Below are 22,951 nucleotides of genomic sequence, written 5' to 3'. Positions count from 1 at the left end.
TGAGGAAGGGAGGATTAAAAAAGAAAAAAAATTAACCTGTCAGTTGAAAGACGGAGTAGAATTTCCCTCACAAGAGACGACTGTCGATACTCATTGCACTCAGAAAATGCGGATCGCTTTCCAAACTCAGGAAATGGGTATAGCAATTCGTTTGATTCTGGAAATGAGTAGAGCAATTCGTTTGATTCATGAGATGAGTATCACATTTCGTTTGACTCTGGAAATGAGTATAGCAATTCGTTTGACTCTGAAAATGAGTATAGCATTTCGTTTGACTCAGGAAATGAGTATAGCATTTTGTTTGACTCAGGAAATGAGTATCGCAATTCGTTTGACTCTGAAAATGGTATCGCATTTCACTTGACTCAGGAGATGAGTATAGCAATTCGTTTGACTGGAAATGAGTGTAGCATTTTGTTTGACTGGAAATGAGTATAGCATTTTGTTTGACTCAGGAAATGAGTATCGCAATTCATTTGACTTTGGAAATGAGTATAGCAATTCGTTTGACTGGAAATGAGCAGAGCAATTTGTTTGAATCTGGAAATGAGTAGAGCAATTCGTTTGATTTGGGAAACTGAGTATCACATTTCGTTTGATTCAGAAGATGGAGTGTAGCAATTCGTTTGACTCTGGAAATGAGTATCACATTTCGTTTGACTCTGGAAATGAGTATCGCATTTCGTTTGATTCAGAAGATGAGTATAGCAATTCGTTTGACTCGGGAAATGGGCTTGGCTTCCATTTGTACTCAGGAAATGGAGTATCACTTTCCATTTGACTCAGGAAAGGCGGACACTTTCCATTTTGACTGGGAAATGAGTATCGCTTTCCATTTGACTAGGAAATGGAGTATCACTTTCCATTTGATCGAAATGAAGTTATCGCTTCCATTTGGACGCAGAAAATGAGTACGCTCTACCAGTTGACTCAAGGGAAATGAGTACACTTTCCATTTGGGACTCAGGAAAAATGAGTAAATCACCTTCCATTTTGGACTCAGGAAATGAGTATCCACTTTCCATTTGAAATCAGGGAAATGAGTATCACTTTCCATTTGATCAGGAAATGGAGGATCACTTTCCATTTGACTCAGAAAATGAGTATCTTTCCATTTGACTCAGGAAATGAGTATCACTTTCCCATTGACCAGGAAAATGAGTATCACTTTCCATTTGGGACTCAGGAAATGAGTATCACTTTCCATTTGACTCAGGAAATGAGTATCACTTTCCATTTGACTCGGGAAATGAGTATCGCTTTCCATTTGACTCAGAAAATGAGTATCGCTCTCCAGTTGACTCAGGAAAAGAGTATCGCATTCCATTTAACTCAGAAAATTAGTATCACTTTCCATTTGACTCAGGAAATGAAGGTATCACTTTCCATTTGACTTAGGAAAAAGAGTATCACTTTCCCATTTGGATCAGGAAATGAGTATCACTTTCCGTTTGACTTCAGGGAAAATTGAGTACACTTTCCATTTTGACTCAGGGAAAGAGTATCACTTCCCATTTGATCAGGAAATGAGATCACTTTCCATTTGACTCCAGGAAATGAGTATCACTTTTCCATTTGACTCAGGGAAATGAGTATCGCTTTCCATTTGACTCAAGAAAATGAGATCGCTCTCCAGTTGCTCAGGAATGAGTATCACTTTTCCATTTGGAAAACGTCAGGAATGAGTAGATCACTTTCCATTTGACTCAGGAAATTGAGTAATCCACTTTCCATTTGACTCAAGGAAATAGTATCACTTCTCCATTTGAAAACTTCAGGAAATGTCGTATCACTTTCCATTGAATTTTCAAAAATGAGTTTATCACTTTCCATTGTTTGACTTCAGGAAATGAATAATCACTTTCCATTGTTGACTCAGAATGAGTAATTCACTTTCCATTTGAACTCAGGAAATAGTATCACTTTCCATTTGACTCAGGAAATGATTATCACTTTCCATTTGACTCAGGAAATTATATCACTTTCCATTTGCCTCAGGAAAATGAGTATCGCTTTCATTTGACTCAGGAATGAGTATCAACTTTCCATTTACTCCGAATTGTATCACTTTTCCATTTGACTCAGAAATAGTATCACTTTCCATTTGACTCAGGAAATGAAGTATCCACTTTCATTTGACTCAGGAGATGAGGTATCACTTTCCATATTTTTGGCTCAGGAAATGAGTATCACTTTCCATTTGACTCGAGGAATTATATCATTTCCATTTGACTCAGGAAATGGTACACTTTTCCTTTGAACTCAGGAAATGAGTATCGCTTTCCATTTGACCTCAGGAATTAGTATCGTCTTTCCATTTGACTCAGAAAATGATATCGCTCTTCCATTGACTCAGAAAAGGTATCGCATTCCATTTAACTCAGAAAATTTAGTATCGCAGTTCGTTTGACTTCACCAAATGAGTATCGCATTTTATTTGACTCAGGAAATGAGTATTAGGAAATGAACCAGAGATGATTATATTGGTCTTCACTCGACTCAGGATGAGTGATGAGAGTGGATCTTCATCCGCCTCAAGCAATAAGTGGATCGTCATTGAACTCCGAAGATTTATAGATTTATGTAAATCTTCACGTGACTCATGGGGGGGAAGTGGCCGTTCATTTTGGCTTGCTTTTCAAATTAATCATGACGGATTGTTATATGGTTTCATTGCATCTTCTCTTAATAAATAAATAAATAAATAGATAATGACTTTATACATAAGTCGTTTAGCGGTAACACACACACACAACATACTTATATATATATATATATATATATATATATATATATATATATATATATATATTATATATATATATATATATATGCGAATAACCACAGGAAAATGATAGGCAGAAATCCAAGCGCTTTCGTCTTTACTAAAGACATTGTCAAGAAACGCTTATTTAATGAAGTCACGTGCATCTACTGTGATTTTTTAAGCGTAATATATATATATATATATATATATATATATATATATATATATATATATATATATGTGTGTGTGTGTGTGTGTGTGTGTGTGTGTGTGTGTGTGTGTTTATGTATGTATGTATATATTATATAACATCAACAAACAAGATCGTGCTTATATCTTTATCGTGCGTAACACAATATCAATAAATAAAAACTTAAAACTAAAACCCCTAGATTATTGGCTGGCATCTATTTTTAACTTTTAAAGGGATAAGCTTAGCAACTACAACTTTATGCTTCGGGGAAATAACTTGGCCCCGAGTTTCCAGCGAATATTAGATCCTGAAACATGGTTGGTCCAAGGAAAAAAGAAAAAAAAAATCCCAAAAGGCCGACTGCCGACCATTTCGCAGGCAGCATCAAAGCGTTCCCTAGGGATAGAGGCTTGCAAACTACTCTCTCTCTCTCTCTCTCTCTCTCTCTCTCTCTCTCTCTCTCTCTCTCTCTCTCTCTCTCTCTCTCCTTACAGAACCTAACCAGATATGGGTTTTTCGGATTATTTATAATTTTTAAGATTAACAACTTGGTTGCGTTTACACGTATATGTAGAACTAGCAGTGTACGATTTTATTACATTTTTATCTGCCAATTCATGCTTGCAGGCAGATTTTAAGCGACCCTGAACTGCATGTGACTCCAGGCACTAGCTACAGAACTTGGAAAAAGTACTGGTCACAAGTGAACATCACTTAAAAAGCATATTTCTTGTTTGTACATCCACTTAGTAGCTCATGTTGAACAAAGCAGCTTTTAAAAAGAAAGAGAGAGAGAGAGAGAGAGAGAGAGAGAGAGAGAGAGAGAGAGAGAGAGAGAGAGACTTTCCTGCTTGATGTATGTTGGTGAGGTGTAGAAAATGTCTTAGGATTGTCGTCTTTGAAAGCGCCCAGTGGTTTTTTTATTATGTTAATCGCTGCCGAACAATTTTGACTTGTATGCATAACTCCAAAACAAGAAATTGTTTTAGTTTGTAAGGTATGCTGCAGCCTTATATATTCAAAATAACGTTTAGGTAATTTGGTGAAATATTGTTTTTTTTTTTACTTTCTGCAGTAGTTGAAGGTCATTTGAAAACAGATTAAAAATTACTTATTAAATATCTTTAGTAAATACAAGTCAGAAATAATTCGCAATACATAGCAAATAAAACGGCATATGCATTTTACAGATAGGCAGGCATCTTTGTCATCACCATGCATTAATTTTTATGATGAAATTGAGATGAGTTTTTAAGATAACGATATCCTTAGAGATAATCCACAGCAGCATAAGGGCTCTTACAATAGATGAATTCATGTTTTTTTAAAGCGCGCTGTATATATGCAAGATGATGGAACATAGGTATGATAGACTTGGCTGAATAAGTATCTTTATATCATCTCCTCAAAAAAAAAGGAAAAAAAAGAGAAGAAGAAGAAGAAGAAGAAGCATTACTTCTCCGGTTGCCAAAGTTTTCAGCAACTTCCTAATTCCAACTTTCCTTTTCTCTTCCATCTCGATGGCTCTGTAGCATACCCTATAGAGGAAAAGCTGCTGTCTTCAGCTCCCATTTCTAAGCTATTTTTTTTTTCGCAATGATTGTGGTGCTCCTGATCTTTACACTCTAGCCCTTACTTGCCCGTTGTCCTCTGCGTAAAATATTCACGGCTCATGAGGTCTGTAGGTTTCGCGCTGTATCCATACAAATGAGGAAGGCGTCTAGCATATTCCTAAGGCTAAGAGCTCCTAGGTATAGTAAGAAGTAATGGAATTATTGCAAGGAAATCATAGGCTAATACTTTCAGAACATGTATAGAAACTCAGCCATTGTAGAATTACTCTATGAAAAATAAAATCTAGCGTAATTTAGTGCAATTCTGACCAGGTAAGTTAGCTATACTTAAATATATTGAGCATATTTATATACGCCAGCAAACTGATACATGTTGATTCCAGTTTACTTGTCATTTATCCCTCTATTTTAGTATCAGATAATGGATTTGAATATTGAGCCTATGGTATGAGAAATTTATAAAGATTTAACTTGAAAGTGATCGGTTTTGAACATAAGTAGTTAAAGAAATGGAGTTTCCAGGGCTGCTTCAGAAGAAGGAAAATAACACGAAGGTCAGTATCGAGAGCGTGAAAAAGTCAACTTTTAGTAATATATATATATATATATATATATATATATATATATATATATATATATATACATATATATAAAGATACAGCATGAAGCAAGCAAGGATGCAAGGATGCCAAGGTCAGTACCAACAGCATGATCCTGTCTTTTGGTTTTAGCAGAAAATGCAGCAGCGAACATTCACATTTTGTAATCACTAATGACTTTAGTGCTTTTGTTAGCTTGGCTTCAATAACACTTGTCTTGGAGTGAAGAATTTACTTTTATATGACAACAACCAGACGTTTTGTTTTATGAGAGCTTGAATTTGGTCTGTTGTTTGTGCTTCTTTCAGTAATTCTCATGTACCAGCTTCTTGGTGAAATAATTTTATATGCAGTAGAAGTACTTAGAATATTTATATATACATGTGTAGAAACTATGTGAGAAACAGACATTAAACGCCGAGACATGAACACCCACAAGTACACACACACACACCCATACCCACATACCCATCATGCTCTCACGTGCAACCTGTAGTGACCCCTGATGACCTGACAGGAGGAGGAAACGGCAGCGGCAGTAGCAGCGGCTACGGCAGAGGAAGTGGTACCCCCGCCCCCTGCCGAAACCTCCGCCGTAGTACAGGAGTCCGAGGGCGTTTCCGCGGGCGCCGAGTTCCCCGCTCCGCCCCCCGAACTTACTGACCCCGCCCACTATCCGCCCCCACCCTCGACACCGCCTGTAAGTAACACACTAACCCACTTCTTCCCGTAATGAAAATAGCACCGCTTTTTATACCTCGCCTTAGTCGGATTTCTTTTTTTTTTTTTAATAGTTGTTCCAAAGGGCCTTTTTACAGGAGGAATTTTCAACAACGATTATCATCTGAGTTTCCTCTAGAATTTGGTAAGATTTATCTCTTTCGTCTTGTAAGTACAAACGTGTGCGTTTGTGTGTGTGTGTTATATATATATATATATATATATATATATATATATATATATATATATATATATATATATATTAGTGTTTTTGTGTGTTCGTGTTGGTAAACTTTTAGTGAGTAATATTATGTCTTTTTATTTTAATGTAGGTTTACAGTGAATTGTCAAAAATGATTCTTAACTGATAAAAGTTATGCAAAATTTATTGTAAACTCCTCCCAGAATAGATCAAATGAAAGCTAGCAATAAGAAGGTTGTTTGTTCCCCTATTCATTTACACGGAAGTTCACGAACACAAGGGGAATTGTCTTTGTTAGGAAAGTAATGAAAACCGAAGAACTATTGACAAAGTGAATAAGAAGTCATCAGAAGCAATAAAACAAAGTGCTTCAAATGAATGTGCTACACACATGTCCATCACAGAAACGAGAGACTTCAAAGATACTCGTTTTCAGAGTTTGGTGATGCGATGGAACTGAAAAATAATATTTAAAGATTGGTTGATTTTGGAAATTAGCCGGTCCTTGTATTCTTGGCCATACCAGCAACAAGTAAGAACTGAAAGAAGTGATTGCATCGTAATGTAAGTGCAAAATTTAAATACTAGAGGTGTTAGATTAAAGAGAAAATTCACAGCAGTGCTTAGAGGTGGATTTGATGTTAGTGCAATTTGATAAAAATAACGGTGTGCAGTATTGCATGAATAAATTGCATTCAGGAGACTGTGGCTCTGTTCATGTTATAAGAGAAGAACGAGTCCTCCGAACAGAGAGGCTGGCTGGTGTTTTTATAAACATGGACTGATGTTAGCAGGGCGAGATATCAGTTAAAGAGAGAACATTGGACAAATTTTGAAAGCTGTACACGGCTTCTATTTTGATATTTTTATTACAAATAGATTACTTTTTATCGGGATGAAAAATTAATAACGCTTTATGGAAACCATGTTTTCCAGCTCATGTATGTAAAGTATTAAACAGAATTTGATTAAGCACAAGGGTATGTGGTGGTCCTATAAATTTCTCCTTGTAACTCGTATAAAAAATTGGTAGCATAAATTCCAGAGAATTTTCTTCGGGTGTTTCATTTTAGGAAAGAGATTGTTTTTTTTTTTTTTTTGGGTTTTTTTTTTTTTTTTGCTTTTTGTAAAGATAGTTTTTTTTTCTTTTTGTAAACTTCTGTAATGCGTTTCATAAAGTTTTTTACATGTTATTTTTAATAATGGGCTGTTGTAGGTTAAAGTTTTTATTTGTCCTTTATGAAAGTTTATGTATTTTTTATTTGTATTCGAAAAGTCCTTCGTCCTTTTACAAACAAATTACACAAGTTTACATAAAAAAAAACTTGGAAAGAGGTTATATTTAAACCACATTTTATGCAGAAAAATTATTATCCGACGCAGCAGAGGTTTGAAATATCAGATTATCAGGAATGAAGAATATCCTATGAATAGAGGTACTTTTGTACCACCGGGACGTGCATGCAAGCATGTATATCAATATCCATGTACATATGAACATAGGTTATGAACATTCACCTCTGAATTTTTTGAAAGCGGGCTTAGTCTTATTTTTATTCATATGGGATTTGATCATCCATACGCATATAAAAATGCGTGAACCTGTTGCATGCGTGGAATAATGCACGTGCAAGGAAATCGAAATTCATTTTTCACTACATATTCCACTTCATGAATTGCACTTTATGCAAATTTCATTGCAAGTAATTGCATTATGGAAAGTGTTGAATTTGAGTTTATTATTATTATTTTCTCTTCAATTACCTCACGGTGCCACATCAAGAAGACTGTAAGTTCTTTACTTGAAGGACAACGCCGCTCCTTTATTTATGGTTTAATCTTGAATAAACGTGACGGGGTCTCAGGTAAGTTTTACAGCCCATTCAATTTCGTATTTTTCATAAAAAAAAATGACCATGTTTGAAGATGTTTAAACTCCAGTATGACATTTGAGAATACTTTAAAGAAGTGTAATTTTAGAGTTGTTGTCCATATCAAAACTGAGTAGCAATTTTTTTTTTTGCTCGTCAATTTTAGAGGACTTTATGAATGCAAATCCAGTCAATTGTTTTTAATGTACGCGTAGGAATCATGCTTTTATTCACATTTGGCGTTGTTTCTGTAGTTGATAATGATATATTTTATTGCGTTGACAATATTCATTTGCGTTTAACTTGACGATTCTTGGTGCTATATAACTATTAAATAAAGGACAATCTTCACAGGACCAGTTTCGTTTATGTAAAAATTATATATCTGGATTCATAATATCATAAAACATGTGTATATAGATGATAGTTCAACGCTGTTGTCAACTTACAATTTCCAACATGTAATTCTATATCTACCACTACCTCTTGGCAAACTTGATTATCAGGAGAATGACTCGCACAAAAGCTTATAGTCTCTCTAGAAAGGATGAGATATCTCATATCCATCTTGCTGTGCTTTCTGGTTGCAACAGCTGGAATGTTAGTAGATATGACTGACAGTATAACATAAGGAAGACCTGCTGTTGTTCGATATAATCAAGTTGATGCAGCAAACTGCAGGCTAGAAAACTTAAGTACGACTTTGCTACACCGATGAGGGAAGTTAAATGAATGTTGGTTTGAGCGATGGTAATGAGGAGTTAGGGCAAAGGCATGTGACTATCAGTCTCCTCATGAAAACTAATGCTTAGAGGCCTGCAAAAGACCTTAGGAAGCTAGTGCGAGTGGCAGTGGATCACAGTGATACATGACAAGTCAGCAAAGTATGTTCATCTTCGAACTTCTGTATTAAAAAGAAAAAAAAAAAAGGAGACTTACTCAGTGAGTCTTTTTTTTTTCCCTTTTTTATTCATTATGCATACGGAATAGAACTTCGAAAACAAATCCGATTGGAATCCCTCCAGAAACACTCTTCGTTTGAAAGATGCCACGCCGTATATCTTTGCATTGGAATGCATGTCTTTGCCTCGTGCATTCCTAGCACCAACTGCAGCTGGAAGACGTGACTAACATATTATTAGGCACCAGACGAAACGGATGGAAATGTCCGTTTGTCATTTATTTGTAGTGGCGGTAGTGTGTTGGTATTCCTTTTCCATATAGGGTTCCTTAAAATAGAGCACCTCCCTTAAGTGCATAGTGATAGAATTTAGGCACTTCATAAGTACTTGTTATGAGTACTGAAGATGCTTAGCATAGAAGTGTTTCCCATGAAAGTTCCTTTAAAATATGTGGGTATTTATAAGATTCTTTAATTTCCCATTCCTACACTGAAAAAGAAATCAGTCACGTAAGTTGAGTGTCATTGACCCTGGAAGAAACTAAAAATGTGTCTGACCAATTTACAGTATACTTAAGCTGTGACTAAAAAAACTCTGCTATGAATGATTTCACTGAATGTTTTAACGAAATGCATAGGTAGTAAGCGGTTTGGAGCCGCCTTCTCGCTGGTGTTTCTTCCTTCAATTATACTCAGTTTACTAAACTGCTTGCCTGTGTAATCCATGAGAATTGCCCATTACCAAGTTACACCGTTACTTTGTACCCATCTAGTGTGATATACGTGATGAAATCTGTTACTAGCCACCAAAAATACAAGGGAATGACTTACATCGGGCATTTGTAGAGCTCATATACAGAAGATTTCTCTTGGAAGTGGAGTATTGAAGCGTTGTGTAATCTGGCTCACGCATGTTATTTTTATCTAAAACAGAAAGCTATCTCCACAGTTTAGGATTTCAAGAGAAAAGCAAAGGTGTCCAGAGATCATGGTGGTTGAGATGATGTTGCTTTCTTCTAATAGCACTTTTATAGACAACAAATTCAAATTACTCATCATCCTTGTTAGAAGCATTGTATTTCAGGATCTGTAACAGACCTATCGTGCGTTATCCGTGAAAGAATAGTTTTAGTAAACATGAATACTGCTTGAATTACCCGGGAAAAATAATGCCTCCAGGGACAAGGGAGTTCCATATTTTCTTGAGGCAGAGTAAATTATATCTTTAATATGATCTTTCCAAGACATTTTGCTATTTATATACTGTTATTAGTTACTGTGAAAGACATAAAAGACACATATTTAGTGAAAGCCTGGAATTTAGAGTTAATTAACTGACAACTGTTTTTTCACGTGATAGAAATACAAGCACCTCCTGCGTCTGAGCAAAGACCGAAGCCCTGTGAGAGAGGAAAGAAAACGAACGGTATTTAGAGAACAAATAAAGGCATAAGCATTTCCGAATGGTAATGCCAGTCTCTCCAGGCAGGGAACGGGTTAAGGGAGTAGATTATATGCAAAAATGCATATAAAAGATACATAAACCGAACAGCTTGAGAGAAACTTGAACAGCGTACCGTATTCTGAAGGCAGTAGAGAACGTCGTGCCATCTAATCAAGAAAAACTAACAGATAGGTAAGATGCGCTAGAGGAAGAAGTATGTCGAAGAAAAAACAAATGAGGAAGATGTAGTCAAGGAGGAAGAAGAAGAAAGGAAAGATAAGTCAACAGAGGAAATTCATAAGAATGCGTAAAGCAAGGATGAAAAAAAAGAAAGCTGGAAGTATACAAGAGAAATCGATGGTGACTGCGAGTGAGGGAATGAACTGCGGGGAGGAGGAGTGGATGTTATTGGTGTGGTGATGGGAGGGGGAGGGGGTGGGGCCTGAAGTCCTTCTCCCCGGCCTTTAAGCCTTTTGGCCCTTTTCAATTTCATTTTGAGATGACTGCAAATATTGCTTAGTACGGACGCGAGGAGGACTGGAGGGAAGGGGGGGGGTATATAGACCGAAAGTCTATAGGGGAGGGAGGGGGGGAGGAAGGATGGCAGGAAAGGTGGGGTGTGGGGAAAGGGAAGGTTAAAAATGACATTAAGGATGATGCATAATTTTCCAGGGAATGGAGACTCCTCTTTCGCATCACCATTATAAACGCTACAAAAAAAAAAAAAAAAAAAAAAAAAAAAAAAAAAAAAAAAAAAAAAAAAAAAAAAAAAAAAAAAAAACAAAAAAACCCTTACTTGGGTCGCCTTCTCCCCTCCGAAAGCCTTTTTCGTTTCAATAGGCAGAGAAATAACTGTCTATTTCTATTTTTCGTAAAGGGGCTTGAAAGTGTCATTTATGCGAGATTCCATTAGTTGGAGTAATTCTCCCTCGACTCGGTTTGTCGTTTATTCTCTCAGATTTTTTTTTTCGTAGGACTACGGGAGTAATGATGCGGGAAAACTGACGAGTATTATGAGTGTTAAGCCTTGGCGTAAGAATAAATGCTTGTGTGTCTTCGTCTGTGAATACGCATAACATCAGAAGAAACAATAGAAGGGGAGACATCTATTTAATCATTATTTCCACTTGTTTGTTTTTCTGAATGCAACAGTGACATACATTCTTCAAAATTACTTTACATATTGTAACCTTTGCCAGAGAAAATGGTACCACCTGGTGTAAATTGCATTATATGGATATTCTCTGTTTCTGTGACTGCTGAAATGTTGATTCTAAATGCAGACCTAATTTTAAAATGCCACTGGAAGATATTTTGTCAAAATTTTTCCTCCAAAACCTTTCTCTAAAAATCGAAAGAAGGTGACAAGAAGAGAGGAAAAGTAGGCCAAAAAAAAAACCGTCTTCACTTCTTGTACCTTCCTCCCTCTCGTATTATTTTCGTTCCATCACGCCTAACAACATAGACGATGTCAGTGGGTGCATTAACACAGGCATCAGCTCATGTTAAAAAAAATATATAATGGGAAAAAAAATCCTACAGCACAGATGACAGGTTCGTAAGAATCTCGCAGGGTACATCAATTTTTAGGAGGTTGTATATTTTTATTTTTGTACTACTTTTCAGGTTGTGAAATCGCCCAACATTCTTGTGAGCATCAAATAACATGAAATTATTGATTTTTCACATATGTGTTTGATAGTTTTGGTATATGATGCACTTGTTCTTAAAGAAATGTGGGGATAATATAATTACTTAAGACTAAGTCTCGCTTGTTCACTTTTGAACATGTTTTTCGTCCAACGGAGTAAAATCCTTAATATTAATTTTTTTGTATTAAGAGGTATAAGGCATCTAGTTTCCATATTGGTTTCAATAGTTTATTAATTAATCGTTTTTAATGTTACCTAAATGTATTATCTTTCTTTGCATAACTCATTATGCATAATAAAAAGATGCAAAATGTCAAGATTTAGATTTTCATTCTCTCTCTCTCTCTCTCTCTCTCTCTCTCTCTCTCTCTCTCTCTCTCTCTCTCTCTGTTACATCCAACAAAGCATTGAATTAACATTATCACTGAATACTGGAAAAGAATCTCTTGAGACCCCTAGTGTGTTCGTGCTCTTTTCATTACCTAATTGGCAGGGAATCATATTATTTCTGTAACTGTCAAATTTGCTTAGAAGTGGAAATAAATTTGAAAAAAAGCATTTTGGGTAATTGAATGATATTTTTCATTTTCCTAAATTATATCTTGAGTTGTATTAACACGATTTTAGAATTTCTTGTGCATTCGGCATGTTGTAAGTAGAGTGATAAAGAGAATTAAGGTAGAATATTACTTGATAGTAGTGTCTGCAGTTTCACGTTTAGATGAATGATCTAGATTTATAGCTGGTGTTCTCATTGCTTCTCCTGCCCTCCACGAGCAGTTGGTCTCTTACAATTATGCAAAATATTTTTAAACTATGGTCGTTCATAATTTGAGACCTCATAGTAATTTTAGTTGAGGAGCAGAATTATTTTAGTACAGACAACCTTCTTTTAAATGTTAGACCCTCTCAGCAACTCGTTAGTTAGTTTTATTATCTCTATTTTCATGTTACCAGAATGACTTATTTTTTGTTTTTTTAGAATGACTGGGTACCCTGCCCTTGAGTAGAAATATTAATAATAGATCATTTTCTCTCGGATAGCCACCACTTCCATTACCTCCTGAGTCTTGTGCCATGCCTGAACCACCTCCCGTAGAGACTCCACCGCCTCCAGCCCCTCAGCCTGTTCGCACCCATCATCAACCAATTCAACCAGTTCAGTTGCATCATTCTGGAAATAACCAGCTTAGTGTTGAGCAGCACAACTTAGCACAACCGCATCCTCAGATCAGCGTCCTTCGTGGAAATTCTTTGGTTAGTTCAGAAGTCAACCTAAAGCTTTACATTTTTTTACTTAATATGAAGATTTTAGGCAGTTTTGCGCTCCCATCCAGATGATTGTAATCGCACATTTTTCGCAGGTACATAAAAAAAAGTTTAATCTTACGAAAATATTATGTTATTAGACTTTAGATCCCCGATCAACTATTTGTTGAGATTCTAACATAATATTCTTGAGTATCACCTTTTTCAGAAACTACACGTTGCTTCAGCTTCAGTGCAAAGATTTTATAAGATTTTTGCTTTGCAGGAAAGCAGTCCGGGACGCAGTGGAGATTCCTCTACCCTCTTAGGCGAAGCCCCTCGTTGTTCTGACTCATCGTCTACGGCATCATCAGTTAGTCCACCTGACAAGCGATGTGACTCTGGGATCCACTCCCAGGCCTCCTATTCCTCTTCTTCGGCATCCCATTCAAAATCTGGATCATCGGGATCTGAGAGTTGCATGCCCATCCCTGCAGGAGGAGGACCTCCCCGGTGCTCTAGCGTCGATGACCTGTGCAGGAACCAGCCCCCACCACCCCCTCCAGAACCGACCGTGAAGAGCCTCTCTCTGCAAAGGGGGGCAGTGCCTCCACCCGTCCCTCCATCCAACCATGGTGGACCTCCCCCTACTAGAGTTGGCAAGCCCAACATAGAGGTTGTGGGCGGAGGTTATGGATTCTTGCCACCTTCAAAGTTTGTGGCATCAGAGCCAGTCTACAGCGACGCCTCCACACCAGTTGTGATTAAAAGACGAAGTTCTGTGACAGCTGTAGAGCCAGACACCCCTCCTTACGAACGCTCTGGATCATCTTTCACCACATTCACAGAGCCTCAGTTGCCCAGGGCAGTTTTACAGGGACAGCCATACGCAATCAAGTCGCAGACTGTAGCAGCTCATGGAATGAGAGCTCGCCGGCTGCCTGTCGCCGACGCCAAGCATGCCACCATCGCTGGAGTCATACCTCCCAAGGGCTTCCATCAGCCGGGCCACATCGATTCCCGCTACTTCTCTGTGCCCGCCGTTAAGCCGCCAGGTACCCGCGTGCACCCGGCGCCTCCTCCCACCCTCTCCTCCCGCACCCCCTCCCTCCACTAACTCTCACGCCCGTAAGTCACTCACGCCCATACCCCGCATGTGATCCCCAACCCAGAAAAGCTGAACCCCATCTTTCCCCCTCCCTTTTTCCCCTTGTCGAACAGTCAAGTCAGTCCTTTAGATTTTTTCGTATTTTCTCTTTTGCCTGGAAGTCCAGCAGTATTCCAGTTTGATTTTGAAAGCTTTTATCATGAATCCACATGAGCTCATTTCATTTCTGTGAATCATATAGAGAAATCCATATCCATATCCATAGAAAATCAGTTTTTTTTTACACTCCAGTCATCTTATTTGTAAATGCACTCACACTTGTTCAAGTGTCTGTGTTTTGTGCGAGTCCCCACGACTATCGACTTGTGCTCATTCCAATCCTTTCATTTTTCATTATATCCTTTTTGCTTATACCCATTGATTCTAGACTTTATTACCTATGTCAGATTTCCCAGGCGACGTCACGTCAGTGTTTTCTAGAAAACCGCATGAATTTAAAGATTACGTTTGTTTTATAACCTAGAAAATTCCTCTCCCTATCAAAAAAAAACGACAAAACATATCTAGTCCTTTCATTTAGCTTATAGAGCCATTCATCTCTGAGGGCAATTGGCAGTTTTTTTCGGAGCATAAGAAATTTGTAAATTCCTGTAAAACATATCAGACTAAATTGGAAGATATTGTGAGGCGTTGTCTGCTTCGAAAGGAAAAATCAAGAGAGCAAGTTTTCTGAAATGTGTTTTCTCTTTCAGCTGATGTGCCTGTGCGATTATGATTCTACGAGCCTGAGGCAACCATACAGGAAATACAGTAAAGGATAAATTAGTAAGTACGAAGAATCGCTGAGGCTTTTCTAAGGATTTTAGGTACATCAGAGATCCTGAGGTCTGCATGTGGTCGCTTTGGAGGACCAGGTGCACAGTGCGGGAGACAGGTCTTTTAAAGTAGTATTAACTATGAGCATTTTTCACTGTAATTGGTAATTGGTGCAAGAATTCGCTTTCCAATTTGCTTACAGCATTCGGAGTTCTCTGTCTCCTTATTTTTGTACAAGGTGGACTTTGCACCCCTCGGAAAGAGAAGCCCGATATGAGTAACCATATCTGTGGCGTCTTTTCACGATGAAAAGTTATTGGTCGATTAATAATGGCTATCAACCAGTAAATATTCAAACCCATGAGAACTTAAGACATTGGCTGCTGCCTCTCTAGAGTGAGCAGGTATGTATAGATATTTAAGTGGTGAAAGGTGTTCCTTGAGACTTCAGTTGTTTGGTAAATCCTTCAGACCTCCCTTATTGTATCCTAAGAATAGATGTTCTCAAGCATGAATACGACGTCATACATGCGTTTAAGAACCTCACATAGCTAACAAACATGAATGTTAAGTGACTACTGTCGATGTGCTAATTAAAATTCAAGCTCATTAGTCATAAACAAAGGCCCAGGAATATTAGCAGTAATATACTTTTTGCAGTTTTTGGATTAAAAGTACATTCATATAGACAACAAAAACACGCATCATAGGTCCTATGAAATGGCTAAATAGTATCCACCTTAGCATAAGCTTAAACAGTTTTTATATAAGTTGAAGCATTCCTGTGTAAATGTAATTTGTTTAATGATGTTTCAGGCTTCTTTATTACTCCTGTAATAATTTTTTAATCTATTTCGCAGATACTGGTGCAATAGAAAAGTGACCAAACAGAAGATTCAAAAACTATTTGCTCTCGTCATTGACTGAACCCAGTGACGGCGGCCAAAGAAATAGTGAAAAGAACAATAAGAAATAAGGTAAATTAGACCTTCCGAACCAGTGGTTGTCCTTTGCGCTATGAGTTGTCAGGCTTTTCTTTAGAAGATTATAAACAAGTCTATTGGAAAACTAGGTACAGGAGTGGGTGTAAACATTCAACTGTAAGTTGTAACTCCTACATTTTTTTGTGAATCATATTCACTCAGTGACAGAATTCTTTGAGTTTTATTGAGGATGAAAATTGACTAGAAGTGTCGTCCTTGGTGAACTGAATTACCGAGTGAAAAAACATAAAGAAAAAGGTCACAATAAACTCTCATGAGCAAAAAAAGCACATGTGTGTATGTATTGATATACATGCGCAATATATATACATATATATATACATGGAACCTATTTCCAGCAGGTCTGGCTACAACCTTTACAGGTGTTGTATTTATATCATCACTTGTTGAAATTCCTAATCACTTTCAGAATTGGCAAAACGTGAATTGGTATAATTTAGCTTTCATTTTTGGTTTACAGTATATTGACAAATGCCTTATGACTGATACTTTATTTTGCTTTTGTGTTCGATTTCCTGCTAATCAAATGCTAAGAAGCAAAAGGATGATTGTAAAAGACAAGCAGCATTTCTTACTTGTTCTTCATTGCGGTATGTTTTATACATTTTAGCTGGTGATACTGATGGGTTTTTTATACATTTCGCTGGTAACACTGATGTGTATGTTTCTGACAATATGTAATTACTAGGACATAGGAAGCTCATAGAGCGTTCGGTAAGTGTTTTTTCATATCAATGAATTTCATTTTTGCTTTTTAAACAGTAAGGCTGTTCAAGAAACCCAAACAAAGAGGAAAATAATACCTATGGCCATAAATTTGGTTTCATAATTCTTCCAAAGACGTGCGTTATTCTCCATTTTTATAAATGCTGTATTTGTGGAATATCATTTCTATGTAGATTTCTATAAGGATGAAAAGTTTAGATATAAAGAAATCCTTGTGTATGGTATCATTTCACGTTCTCAGTTCAAGACAATAGATATATTTATTTATTGTAGTACATAAAGTAGTAGTCTGGCTTCAAGTGGTATTACAAGAGGTAACGTGGGGAAGAGGAGCACCTTTCACAAGGGCATTTCTACCCCATGATCGCGCAGATAATAATAATAATATCATTATTACTGTAGATAATACATACGTACAGCTGCGTGAAGCAGCAGCATCTAGTATTTCGGATACTTTATTATTTTTTTTCTTGATTTCATAGAGTTGAGACAGAAGAGTCTCAGACATGTTCATCAAGTAACTTTTCCTTCATTTGTATAAAGTATATCATAACCATGTAAATTATTAAGAGAGACAGCTTATATTAGCGACACACTTGTACATAGAGCTTGAACATTGCGAAAGACATGAGCAAAAAAAAAAGTGGGGGGGGCGGGGGCGCTTTGATGCATGCGTTTCATGAAAGAAGTGTAGTAATCGCGCACTGAGAGGTTCTTTGTAGCAACGATGCTTTCGAATCTATGAATCAAAATTCCTAGGTAAGACGTCTCGCGCCACCTTCCTCTCGATGTTTGGCTCCGTGCTTCTTCCCCGGTTCGTAAGTACCACAAAAAGAAAACGGAATGAAAAGTCTATGAACACACTCTCTCTCTCTCTCTCTTCTCTGACTTGCGTGGGAGATTGTGACCGTCTGGAAAAGAGAAACGGGAAAGCTTGTATAGTTTATCCCTTTTGGAAGATCGGGAAACTCATTCGTAAATTTGCTCATTCTCTTCACGAAAGAAACCAGTTAGTCGTGACCTCCATTCCCCATCTCATATACACATAACGCAGCATTCCATGATGTTCCACTAAACGAGAATTTGCAGTAATTAACAACAAACCAGCCTAGAGGTGTGACGTTGCATGCTATTGCCGGAACAGTTGCATAGACGCAGAAGCGACTAGTTCTATAGTTGTAGAGTTACCCTCATACAGAACGCCCACCCCACCCCCCAACCCCCATCCCCATCCCCATCCCCAACCTTCCCTAACTCGTATTCGATGAATTTGTTCTTTATTGCAAATGCTGGCTCGCCGTCTGGAACCTATATACTATAGGGTTTGATGCTTTAAAAAACAAATCTCATTCGCTCTCAGCTAATTTCATCATAATAATAAATGAGATTCTCGATAGGCAAACAGTGTCTATAAAAATGTTTACCGTTATTCAACCTATGCTGCATTAGGCTGTAAAAAGGCTTTATATTATGGCTGTATAATGCATATAATGATATATTAAAATGTATGTTTGAAAATACTTTATTGCCTAAAGCGCCTACGGAATCTTACTCAAACAACAAAATCAAACGTTACTCCTCGGTAGATGCTTCAATTCAAGCAAACATTCAAGTGAAGGCATTTAGGCATAAACACAAACCGAGTTATCACGAGAAATTAGTAGAATCCAGAAACATTACGAAATGTAGTCACTCCCTTTGATCGGATTGTTGGCAGACATCGATATCGGAAAACATTTCATTAATGCATTCGCGTTGTTCGAGTAATACTTCTGAAGTTATTGTTCGTAATATCTTTAGGTGAACCAATTTCCAGTTGGCTTCTCTCCTGAAGATTCCAAGGTTCACGAATGGGACTGAGATTAAATTCACGTAGTCTCTACAAAGGCTTGACTGTTTGATACGAATTGGTTTGTACGAATAGTTAGTAAAGAACGAATATTCCTATATTTTTTACAAGAGCTGTCTAATGCTATTGTTGCTTCAGGTGAGACGAAAATTCTTTATTAAAAACAAATATACTTTTTTTAATCAAACGCTGTATAGTTTCAACTTCCATAATCATTGCATCGTATCGATAATCCTTTGAATTTCTCTAATCTAACAGCATCTGTCAAAATGCATCTGATACTTAAGATCACAGTCGCCCTGTGACGGAATTCGCGATTGACAAAAATATCAAGCCAAATTAGTATCTTTTCCTGATTCCTCAACCCCCAACCTGTAACCCGTCTATACCATCTCTAGGATTATGAGGTTGACAGTAGCTAGCTCCCATTAGCTCTACTGCCTGGGAGGGTCACATCCTCTTGCAGACTTACTTGTGACGGCATTAACGCACTAGTACTAGGGGTGACTTGACCAGCTAGCTATTCTTCATCCGAGCTTCACGTTGTTGACAACCAAGCATACGAGACCACAAAAGGAACCATTTTATCCGTTGCTCAGGAAGTAGAACTTGAAATCTTTGTAGCAAATGGCTAGTAGAATTTTGCTACAATTTAGGCTTCCCCCGTCTTGCCTTGCAGGAAGACTTGCAAACGTGTACATCCCTCAGACAAAATGACTATTTGACACACTATCTGAACCTTCCTATCTCCACGGGACTTCTGTGCTCAAGATACATAGATGTTGAACAGAAGAATTTAAGTTTTCATTTTTATACGATAAAATTAGTTGTTTACTGTGTCCATCTAGCAAAAACGCAAAAAATATATGTGTGTGTGGAAAGCTTCAAGATTCTTCTAAATCATCATTAGTACATTAGGGATAATGATTCTCTTCGCAAACCAAACTGACCTAACCGCTATCGTACAAGTGTTCCCTTAGAACAAACGTCTGTCGTAGTTGTGAAACCTTTTTAGGCCCAGTATATTAAAAGTAAAAAGTTCAAACTCGATGTTTAGGGCAACTTTACAATTTAGAAATTTATAGAAAGACAAAGGTTATGAATAAATGACTTAGTTGAATGAAATGATGATGATGATAATCTACCTCTCCACATTTTAAAGCCTGATGCTTGTTCCCGTTAATCTTGTGAATGAGAACGTTGAAATATATCCTCTCTCATCTTGGTATGTCAGGTCATAATGGCTTTCTCTTTGCGTCATTTATGAGAAATATTCTTCAAGGATTGTCCCTATTAACTACAGAGTTACTACAAGAAGTTTTACATGTTCCATTTTCTCTCGAAGCATTGCTGGTTCAGACAAAAACGTTTTTGGGTCTAGTGGTTATGCTGAGGAGGCTTCTGGTGTCGGAATCTGTTCGTTCTGCAGGTGATCAAATTCTTCAGTTTACTGAAGCAGAAGAAAAAATCTAAACGGATTATCATGCCACCTAAAGGATAGCGTATGATCTACCAATGCTCTTGTCAGCGTCGTTCAGCTTCGTCGCCTCGATACTTAGTACCTACTTCCTCGACTAGTGGGGCTGACTGTCTATGGACTGGCTGTTACGTGTACATTCCAGGCATCTCATCCACGCTACAATGATTACGCCTTTTCTGCAGATCGTCGTCCGACATCGCGAGCTGATTGTCTCTATGCTCTGGTTAATCACGTCTGAACTGCACCAGAAGTTCACCAGATTCAAGATGTAATGGTGTATAGGCTGCAGTTCATGATCTCACATTGCGGGGTTGCATAATATTGCAATATGTTAGGTGTAGGATGCGCTGTAAGCCAATTCATTGGATGTGTATACCATTAATTTCCATGATATAGACTTTGACATGAAATCATTAAGCAGTGTCGTATATCACCTGTGTTTTGTAAGTGTGCTATATACAATAAAGTAATGATAATGGCAGTTATGATAATATTTTGATGTTGATATCATAAGACTAAAATGGCCTTATATATATGGCCTTCCAGTTCATCAGAAATTCGTAGATATTTAACATTCAATCATATAGATCAATACACAAAACAGTACAGTAAGGAATTATAATTTCTAAGTGATTATCATGATCAACTACTTTATATTACGTGACCAGGCAAATGATATCTGTCTTTAACACATTATTTTTCATTGGTGTTCTCTGCAATTGGAAACAAGTGTGGTGCAAGTATGCTTCTTTGAGGTCAAATTGGTCAAACTTAAAAATTAATTTACGGCAAATTTCATGAAAATCTTTGTCATTTACCTAATTTAAGGTTTACAACGCTTTTTCTAAGTGATACAAATGATATATCATTCTTTTAGGTCAGCAATTCGACTGTGTATGCATTCATATATTAAAAGACCCAAAACTAATTAATTTCGTTAATATAAGACCCCAATCTGAATAACAATGTGGACTATTCTTCTTTTTTTCAGAGTTTGAATAGGTAGATGGTTTAGAATTACGAAATCCATGAATGTAACATATCCTTTACTAGTCCTTGGCGCTGATGACTTGCTTTGTAAGAAGAGTTTGAAACAAAAATCTGCTTTATACCAAATGAAAATAAAGGCCTACGAATAATGGGAAAGAATGAAAAAATCTTAGAATATATTAGATACATCCTGAAACCATTTCATTGCTAAGGATCATTGCCAATACTTTTTTTCCTTTAAAAACTCAATGGAATTTAGGATTAAATAGATTGAATATGATTAAATATGGCGAAAGATAATACATATCTGTGTCACCCTTTCCTTGTTTCTGTTTCTCTTTCTTTTGTACTTGTAAACAAATAATTTCCATTGTTTAGATGGACCAAGAATTAAAGAATAGATGAATTATAAAGGTACCCAAAACAGATGTCGCCCAGGTTTTTTATTATTATTACTTTTTCACATTTGAAATATCATGTATAAATCTCTGTGTACACTCCTAGTTGTACTATATCATGTTCTGTACATGAATGTAGCTTTGATGTTGACAGTGCAGTATTACCAATATTTGTGACTTGTCTTTGGATCGAACAGAGAGTTTTACCCTTAAATAGCATTACTGGAGTAACCATTATAGAGTATAACTGCAAAACCCACGCGGTAAGTTGAATTAAGTTTTTTTTTAACAAGCTCATATGAACTGCAACAAGAGCAGGTATCCAATGACAAGATTAAACCAGTTAAAAATTTTTCACACCTATACTAGTTTTTGTAAGCCTTCGTAAGATTTCCAATACTTTCCACTTTTCTACCTATTAAGGATACTTTTAGGTATGCTGTATGGAAATTGATTTTCAACATTTTTATACCCAGAACATTTTGAGAGAAGTCATTTTTGTGAGTCCTCAAGGAGGAATGATTTTAAGGTCCTATACTGGAAATAGACTCGAGTCCGTTTATGTGCGGGATGCTCTCGTGAACCGAAGGATGAGCTCAGAGTCTTATGTGGGTTGTAAGGAAACGCTGGATCTAGTCTTAAAGGAGACGGAGGGGCTTTGAAAAAGTCAAGCCGTGAGTTGTAAAAAGTAAGATAAGGATAATGTACGAGGTTTAAACGCAAATTGCGGAGGTCGTGGCCGGATGAAAGAAAAAAATAATAGTTCTGTTCGCTCGTTTGCCGTTTATGAGTGGCCGAGGACATAAAGGCTGGGTCTTTCTTCCTGAATACGCCTTAAAGAGTGATTTTGTGCTCTGAGCATGAGTGCCTGTTTAAACCTCGATGTACTGTAGATCTTACAAAAACGATAGCTATGTGACAAGCGCTCTATAACAAAAGATTAAAAAAAAAAGAAAAAAACATTTTATAGGTTGAATATTATTTGTTATTGTATTTGCCATGAATGGTTATGATTTTAAAGATATTTATGTACAAATAACTTAAGTTTATATGTGGCGAGGTGGTGCTATGTGTGTGTATGGCAATGTATTACATGAAGCCATTAAAATGTGAGGTCTCCATTGTTGTTTTAATATCCAATTTCATTTTATATATTTATACCAATTGCAGGTTACTTTCGCAAGGAAAGAAGCCATTGTAATCGATATGCAGGCCAAGCCCATATTATTAGAGGTAACGGGTGAAAGGCAAGTCAAAAGTTATTTTGTTTTCGATGATTCTATTATGTAACTTAATTTTCTTTTGTTAACACTATATTTTGGTAAACGAGCATATATTTAGAAAGAAGGAAAATATTCCCAGCATTACCTCTTGAATATATAATGAATGTCCTAGTTCAGGTTTAAAGC

The 22,951-nt window shown here is 37.0% G+C and overlaps 1 protein-coding gene across 5 annotated transcripts in view; it reads left to right on the top strand.

Annotated features, from left to right (window-relative positions):
* LOC135195611 (protein tincar-like) overlaps nt 1–22,663 on the top strand; it is a 630,442-nt gene extending 607,779 nt beyond the window's left edge. For 2 of the 5 annotated variants that reach the window (XM_064221942.1, XM_064221938.1), the window contains exons 14-18: nt 5,651–5,833; nt 12,968–13,180; nt 13,458–14,299; nt 15,032–15,104; nt 15,956–22,663. In XM_064221942.1, the coding sequence (XP_064078012.1) occupies nt 5,651–5,833; nt 12,968–13,180; nt 13,458–14,288 (1,227 nt within the window). In that variant the 3' untranslated portion in view covers nt 14,289–14,299; nt 15,032–15,104; nt 15,956–22,663. The remainder of the gene's footprint in view (nt 1–5,650; nt 5,834–12,967; nt 13,181–13,457; nt 14,300–15,031; nt 15,105–15,955) is intronic. The other 3 variants (XM_064221939.1, XM_064221940.1, XM_064221941.1) reach the window with 3 other exon arrangements.
* The last annotated feature ends 288 nt before the right edge of the window (nt 22,664–22,951 follow it).

The sequence above is a fragment of the Macrobrachium nipponense genome, chromosome 16 (assembly GCF_015104395.2).
Source record: "Macrobrachium nipponense isolate FS-2020 chromosome 16, ASM1510439v2, whole genome shotgun sequence".
In the NCBI taxonomy this organism is placed as follows: Eukaryota; Metazoa; Arthropoda; class Malacostraca; order Decapoda; family Palaemonidae; genus Macrobrachium; species Macrobrachium nipponense.
Note: the sequence above shows the minus strand (reverse complement) of the source record. Positions and strands in the feature narration are given on the sequence as shown.